Source organism: Aplysia californica, unplaced genomic scaffold, assembly GCF_000002075.1.
Source record: "Aplysia californica isolate F4 #8 unplaced genomic scaffold, AplCal3.0 scaffold00761, whole genome shotgun sequence".
NCBI lineage: Eukaryota > Metazoa > Mollusca > Gastropoda > Aplysiida > Aplysiidae > Aplysia > Aplysia californica.
Genome location: NW_004798031.1, coordinates 113,026 through 121,535, shown reverse-complemented (window position 1 = coordinate 121,535; position 8,510 = coordinate 113,026). Strand labels below are relative to the sequence as shown.

The window sequence follows — 8,510 nt, the reverse complement described above, 5'->3', positions numbered from 1 at the left end:
GTGCAATTAAAAATAGAAAAATGTGGTTTAGGGGAGGGGAGGGGGTGAAACGTAAATTAAAACGTAAGTGTTTTTTCACGTACCCAGCAACACAATTTAGATCATTTAGGAGCCAGGCTTCCTGCCAGGGCCAACCAGGGCTGAGAGTGAGAGGGATACAACATTCCAGTAGAAAGACCGATACTCTCGAGAATTGAACTTGGGTCCTTTGCGTGTAATAGCGAAACCCTTTTAACCTCTACAACACAGAAGTCAGGTTTTTTTTTTAAATTCTTCTTTTATTCGGATGCTACACATCGACAACAAAAAAATCGAAAACGAAAGACACTTTCATCTCCGCATCCCTCAGATCTTGTCGCTGCATGACCTTGGCGTCCCTGGAGGAATCACATGGTGGACCAGGGCAATGGTCAGCACGGTTCTCAAGACGCTCATCACTGGCAGTCCTTTCGGAAAAGGGAACGATCCTGAACTCAAGGTTAGAGAAACACATTACGAGCAAATTTGTCGCATTGATGTGAAATCACGCGCTCGTCAAAATAATGGAATCAGAGAAGCTGTAGTTAGAGGACCAATATGCAGTCCGTTGGGTTGGAGAGCGCGCCTATGTTGTTTCTGTCTGTCTGATTGCTTCTTCCAAGCGCTATATGACCACTATTGTGTCAGTGTGCCTCTCTTTATACAAACTCAAACTCAAAGAGCCATTTTACGTATCTTTAAAATTTGTTTTAAGGACCTGCCTCGCTACTGATTGGTTCCATACCACTGTTATATATTGCTGAGGGGAACATGGGCTTGAAAACTCATGTCGAATTGGAAAAACAAAAGTGTGAATAATTCATTAACTCATTGTCTTCTTACTTTCGGCCTGGCCGACTACATCCATCATCCATGGTAGTTCCGTAAGTTTTCTGACATATACCCATAATAATTATACTATTCTTTTGAAAATATAGCCCTTTGATTCTGAAGCCGCGTGTAAGTAGGCCTACTTTACGCTAATATAATAAGCAGCCGGTATTTTCACGACATGGGGCAAAAATCTGTGCGCCTTTTCACGACCTGTCGTGGAAAAAAGGGCTAAGCGTGTTTTCACGACATGTCGAAGACACCGGCTCTTACCGCTGAGGTCTAGGCCCAGGCCTATATTAGCTACAATACATTTTTTTTCGGTAGATCTTGATCTAGATCTAGATTCCGATTTTGGACCTGTTCTACCGCCCTTCCAATTACGGTGTCAAGACTACCGGATTTGTTATGGGTGCTGAGAGTGCTTCCAACTTTCCCTTGCAAAACCCGTAGCCTGGGCCTACATCCCGAAATTCTGTACTTGCCGCATCACCATCTATACCGCAACATGTGCGGAAGAGAGAGAGAGAGAGAGAGGGAGGGGGGGGGAGGGACTTGCCTTTCTAGCTTCTCGGACAGTAGATCTACATGTAGAATCAAACCCTCGGCAGTAAGTTGTTGTAGGCCTATTTGCCCGCATTCGACATTGTCCAGGTCGTGAAAATAACGGCAGCCAAAATGAAGATTTAAAAAAAAAAAGTGAAATTGTGCTCTGGTGTTGGCATTCGAACGTGTAAAAAATGGTGGAAAATTAGAGTACCGTATAGACTTGGTGATCATACCGTCGGGATTGATGTTCCCGGATGTGTGTAGCCTTCTGTTAGGGATGCGATGACAAATTGAATAGCGGCAAAGGAAAAATGCTATTTTCAACCCTCGGAAAACTCTAAAAAATCTGTAATTAAAAGGCCCCTTCCATGTTCTGCATGTTACACCTGAGCTCTACTTTCAGTACGTCTCTTGAAGAAGAGCTTTTTTAAAAGTACAAGGACAAGTTTTAAAAATGCGTAGGCAGATCTTGATCTATGTCACAGTAGGCTTGAATAGGCCTGGATTCTAGGTCCAGCCATCGCCAGCAATCGTTCGCCACTTACTCAGAGAGAGAGAGAGAGAGAGAGAGAGAGAGAGAGAGAGAGAGAGAGAGAGAGAGAGAGAGAGCTCTTGGGGATTTTGAGAGATTTTACTAGATCTAAGTAAGGAAGGAAGACTCGGGATCTAATCTTGAATGAACATGTCGATCTGTATCATGTATATTGTGATTTCAAATTTCAACCCTCTAAATTGATGTTACAAATAAAATATACAACCAAAAAAACTATAAAATAAAGATTTTGAGCGCAGTGTCTTTGATATATGTCTCTGCTCGTACTGTCGTAGCTTTCATAATCAATGTTTACAAATCAAGAACAGGTTGAACGGGTAGTGTTTCGACTCGTTTTTGATATTGTTGTTTTTAGTGGTGACTGATTTCGAGAATTTTTTGCTGAGACTTTGTACTGCAGTACTTCCAAAATTCGTACTCAAACTCAGGATACGATTTGAAAATTCGTCCCACTTCGAAGGGATTTCCGCCGTTCTTATTTTCAGAGAGAGAGAGAGAGAGAGAGAGAGAGAGAGAGAGAGAGAGAGAGAGAGAGAGAGAGAGAGAGAGAGAGAAGCATAGCCAGCAGAGTGCCCTCTGGCATGACCCAGCTGTTCACTGATTGATCCAAAGAGAAAAACAAGTCGTGAAAACGCGCGTAGATTTTTCTTCCAGATCCAGAACAGGTCGTGAAAAAGCGCATAGATTTTTTTTTACGACATGAATACCGGCAGCCAATATTATATTATGGTGAAGGTCAAGATCTGTGCAAGAAGTGAACAGGAATTTCATTACAATAATTGAGAATACATATTTATGAAAACTACTATTCGCTGATTTAAAAGCTATCGATTCGCCATCTTGACCTTATCATCTCATCATCATCGTTGCCTTTCTCACTCGTAGTCAGGGTATAGGCCACGAATAAATACTTTGTACCTTTCTCTATCCTGGACTAGCCTCTTGATGTTATTCTATGTTTTCCCACTTTTCTGTATATTGAAATGTGGGAATCCCACACCATATTTTTCAATTAGATTTTGAGACAAGCGTTATAATAAATAGAAGCTACTTTATGTAGAAAAAAGGACACATCCTCCACAACTGTTTTACTTTGGGTCTGATAAGTTAGTAAACAAAACATAATATGAATTCTTCGATGCCACCATCCTCATACTTCCATTTTTCAACTTAATCAAAAATTTAATATTGCGGGGCAATTCCACACCCACATGAGCACGCATGCCAAAATGAAAATAAAAAGACACTGACAGACATACAAGAAATTAAAGCTGAATTGAAAAATAAAACAAGCAGACAGAAGTAAATGATTAAAGCTGAAAGTCAAACAGATTTCTGTTGGTTCTATAAGGCTTTAAAGAGGGGGGGGGGGGGGTGGAATTCCCCCAAGTATGGAATTCCCCCACCTTCCCATACATCAATAATTTATGTGACTCTTCTCCAGGGTCCTCATGAACTTGACTTGACTCACCGTAAAAATGTATGAATCACATTTTGTTTTGGTCAAGATTGTCAACAAAAGAATAATAATATAGGCTTAACTAAAATGCATTAAATTGTCCCTGAGTCAGATCACCGACACTGAGTACGCCGGTGTGCCTGTGCGTGTATACGAGCCTCAGAGTCTGTCCGGGGAGGGGAGGAGGCCGGTGATGGTTTACTACCACGGTGGGGGATGGTCGTGGCTTGACGTCGGTAAGTTGGAGTAGGAAGGTTGTCGATGTTGTTGGTGCTGTTATTGTTGCTGCTGTTGTTGATGAGATTATTGTTCTCGTTGTTGTTATTGTTGTTGTCGGTGGTGGTGCTGTTGTTGTTTTAGTTGTAGTTGAGATTATTGCCCTCGTTGTTGTTGGCGGTGTTGTTGTTGTTGTTGTTGTTGTTGTTGTTGTTGTTGTTGTTGTTGTTGTTGTTGCTGGGATAATTTTCCTCGTTACTGTTGTCGTTGTCGTCGTCATTGATGTCGTTGTTCTCTTTGGTTGCTGTTATTGCTGTTGTTGTCTTTGAATCTTTGATTGTTGTTGTTGTTCCTTTCTTTAAAGGTTAGCTGGGGGCTCTCGTAGTCTAAAGGTTAAGGTGCAGGCCTCTCATCCAAAGGTCCCGGTTCGAATCCGGGTAGCGACAGAAAAATTTTCTTCTCTAAAATTGTCTCCTTTGACCTTCTTTCCTGTTCTCTAGCACGGTCTGCTGTTTCGTCTCCTCTTTCTGCCCCCACCCCTTCACCTCCTTTGCCCCCTCCTCTGGGCTCCTGACTCTTTCTGCAGCCTTTCTACTTTCTACTGCTACTCCTTGACTCCTTCTTACAGCTGTCTTTCTGCCACACCCCTGATCTTCTGGTAGGAAAGATCTACACCTAGCCTTCTCGGACAAGGGCGAAAAATCTCGGAGGGCCCGTGTGCAAGTTGCGCACGTTAAAGATCCCTTGGTGGTCTAAAATCGATAAGAGTAGGCTTCGGCCGCCACCCGGGCAAAATTCAAAATTTCCTACCAACTAAAAGTATTGGGTGTGTCCCGCGCGCTCATATGACTTTATGCAGTTGCGAGCGCCGCAAAACACTTACCAAAAAAAAAAAAAAAGAAAAAAAAAAGGTTAGCTGGCTATACCCGCCCCATAATACTAATACCGGTACTTAATACGTATTACCGTACAGGTACTAAAATTGCTTGGACTTTGTACTTTCAGATGTCTATGACGCTTCGACTCGTGAGCTGGCTATGAAGGTTCCGATGGTGCTTGTTTCTGTCGGGTGAGTTATTTGGTTGATTGTGTGTGTGTTTGCTTGTTTATTTGTTGTTGTCTTTTTTAGGTTGGTTGGTTGCGTAGGTCGGTGGGTGAGTGGGTGGCTAGTAAACTAGTTGGTTGTTTTGGTTGGTCGGTCGATCGTACAGAGTTAAAAGCGGCGTCGTGAAGCTTATATCTTTTTAAGTTTTCTACAATTTGCAGACGTACATGCATGTATTCCTGACGTGTAACTGTTGCTCTTGCAGGTACCGACAGTCTCCCGAGCACGCCCACCCCATCCCCCTAGAGGACTGCCTCAGGGTCACAGAGTACGTCATCAAACATGCAGACGACCTCCAGCTCGACCCCAAGAGAGTGTCTATCGCCGGGGACAGCGCGGGCGGCCATCTCACGGCAGCTGTGGCGCTTCAGTTACGGGAGAAGATCAAGATACAGGTAATTATTTACTAACTGTATACTGCATAGTGACACGTTTTAAAAAATAGGTACATGCATGTACGAGTTTACCCCCCCCCCCCTTTCGACACAACGCTACCCCAGAATTACAAAGTTCTATCTGACATGTTTGCACTTTTGGCCGTTCTGAGTTACTAAGACCATGAGGTCAGAAAGCAAATACTCTTCTATCTGCTCTATCAAAATCATATTATTTATTAGTAGTCGTTATCAAGATATTCAAAGAATAGCATTTTAAAAAGCTTGACATACAAAGTATTGTGAAACTCCATTCCATTTTTGGAGGGTCAAATTTCTCAAAACTAGGTACTGAGCAGTAGGCCTACTTTTTATAATTCCAGGGTAGCGACTATATGGAAATAATTTAGGAGGTGGGATTCCGATTTTGCCTGTCCTGACCAACTCGTTCTGAGAGGGACACAGCATCACAGAAAAAGGACCGAGATTGGATAAAAATTGTTCTCCCCACTCGGAGATCGAATTCGGGCCTCCTGTTTGAAACAGCAAAGCGCCTAACCACTACATCACAGACGTCGGTATAGTGAAAGGTAACAGTGGTCATAATGTATGCAGGGAAAGAGTAAGAACGACAGACAGAAACAAAAGAAGAGAAGCAGGAGCTACCAATAGTGCCCGCCAGCTAAAAGCTAAAACACAGCAAATAAATAAACAGCACCGGCTTGAACTTGAAGGGATCGGACACATCAAGACCCTGAAACCCCAAACTTGTTTTTAAAAATCAACAAAAGAAAAATAACAATCACGTGAGTTTTTTTTTTGGGTGTCGTCATATCACTGACTGCTTGATCAGATTCGACCAAGTACATACCGGTACATCACTGTTATAAAATGTAGTGGGGTTTTATTTCCCCCACTGTTCTTCCTCAATATTATCTTCCCTCTTGACCGGGTTCTTGATTCAGGTCAAGGTACTTCCTCTTCGACATGACCTAAACGGAGACTGGAAAGGCATCTCAACTTGTCATTTCAAAAGTAATTCGTTCAGCCTTGATAGTAAGCTATAGTTTGTGGAATCAACTTCTCGCTTCTTTCTTCTCTTACCCAGGTCCCGATCTACCCTTGTCTGCAGCTTCTAGACCTCCAGACGCCCTCGTATATCGAGAATCGGAACTTCATACCCGGCATGCTGAACGATGTTTCCATGCTTTCCTACTGGATGAACTATGGCAATATTTCCTATCAATGGATGCCAGACTTCCTGGCCAACAATCATACCTCGCCTGAACTGAAGAGATCCAAGTACGCCTCTCGTATCAGCCCCAAGTGGTACATGCCAGAACACATTCGGACGGAGAGTCTGCGACGCATGGACAAACGCCAAGATTTTGGAGACTCTGAACTGTCCCAGAAATACGAGAGCGTTTTACTCGATCCTTTGTTTGCCCCTCTGATGGCAGACGACAAAGAATACGTGGGACTTCCGCTGACGTATGTGCTGACAGCCGGATATGACGTACTGCGAGACGATGGTTTGATCTACGCGCAGAGGCTGAAAAAAGCTGGCGTGAACGTGCACTTAGCTCATTATCAGGAGGGGTTTCATGGCATGATATTTTTCTTTGACGGGCCTATCGCGTTTGACGTGGGCAAGCGGGCAATGCAGGATTTAGTAAGTTTCTTACAAGAAAATCTCTAGACGCTTTAGAAATGTAGGTACAGTACAGTGGGCTCCGGCTGTAAATAACAACAGAACTGCTAGGACCGACGTGATACCCCTGTTATAGCCGAATCCTGTTATATTGACGAGGATCAAGTTTACTCCAGCTGGGACTTGTAATTAACGAATGGGATCGGGTTTTTAAAAAAATTATGTATTGTGTATAGTGTACCCACTGCCAATTTATCAGCTATTGTTCCTTTCTTTTCCAGTGATATATTATTTTCTCCTCATCTTTGACATTGAGCACTTGAAATGAAGAAAAGGTGGCTCAAAATGAGGCGTGAATATCCATCACTTCAAGGCATTAATGATGCTGGTTGACCTTGTGGGTCAGCAAATTTGAAACTATTCAACATTGATTAAATTCATTGTTTGTCTGACTCACTGTGGAATGAGGCGATCGTCAATTTAGGGCATATGGAGTTATTGGTATCATCTTAAAGTAAAGCTTGTTCAGTTGTCTTGCTGTTATGGAAAAAATACTCATCTATTTTGAATAAAAGTCGAGATATTTCAATTTTAATGAGATAGAGGTCACCTGACTTCAGCAGTACAACAAGCAAGAAAATGGCCGCCAAAGTTTGGTGACTTCCATAGCTAAAGATTCCTTGAAAACTGAAAATTTTCTTTTTTGTGCCTTTTATTAATGGTTTTTTTTTTTAATCAAGTAGAAAGATGTCTTTCATAGGACATAAAAGGGGTTGGGCCAAATAAAGGAAATTATTTAAAAATCACCAAACGCTCCGAAAAATGCTGATTTCTTGGATTTCTCTATTTTGACGAGCGCCTGACTTTACCATGAAGCATCACACATTAATATTATGATAATATTAATGTGTAACAAAATCAGTAATCTAATATATTTTTTAAGTAGAAATTTACCCAAATTTGCACATCTCATCACCACGAGTTATACAACTGAACTCAAACTCAAAGCACCACGTCTGCAATATTATTGATATGATATAACGTGATGTTTCTAGAATTCTTGCTTTCGTTCCATACTTCTACTATCTATAATTCATTTACAGTATACAACATGTACATATATATTTGGAAATCACTAGAAGTAAGAAATCTGAACTAAAAAGACACTCATTGACAACAGACAGAAAAAAAAGAAAATAGGACCCCCCAAAAGCCAGAAGATGGTTCCTTAAACCAACATCCAAACATCCCAGAACATGTCAAATACAGAATTTTAAAGGTTGGACCTCCAAGACCCCATATATATTGGTCATATTTCAGAAATATAAGGAGATATTTATTATATAAGTGTGTACTGAGTCCATTCATCAACTTACAGTATTCACTTATTTTGTGTGTTTTGGCTTCTAGTAATTTCTACGAAGAATGTTCTTTTTGTTTCAGAGACTTCCTTTTCCCCTTACATTACCTGAGTATGATCTTGTCCTAAAAGTTTCTCTTTTAGAGCAGGCATAGGCAAGCATGTCCAAGTGGTGGCCGTGTTAGTGTTAACGATTCTGAATATTTTCTTAAGCCAGAGTCGGCTAAAATTGGGAGAAATTGAAATATACAAACTCACACAAGTGAGACTAAAATACGGACACTGGGGCAAATTTCTTCCATGCACATTAAAAATTTCATGAGATAAAAATATTGATATTAGATCGGTCGATTCCGTCTGGGCCAGAAACTTTTGATTTTGATCTTCAAGACAG

At 41.5% G+C, this 8,510-nt stretch overlaps 1 protein-coding gene across 1 annotated transcript in view; it reads left to right on the top strand.

The window, feature by feature from the left end:
- LOC101855754 (neutral cholesterol ester hydrolase 1) overlaps window positions 1-7,948 on the top strand; it is a gene marked incomplete in the record, with an annotated part of 10,522 nt that extends 2,574 nt beyond the window's left edge. Inside the window, 5 exon segments of the mRNA XM_005109281.2 lie at window positions 350-478; window positions 3,523-3,646; window positions 4,632-4,695; window positions 4,937-5,126; window positions 6,214-7,948. Of these exon segments, the coding sequence (XP_005109338.2) occupies window positions 350-478; window positions 3,523-3,646; window positions 4,632-4,695; window positions 4,937-5,126; window positions 6,214-6,804 (1,098 nt within the window).
- Window positions 7,949-8,510: the final 562 nt, after the last annotated feature.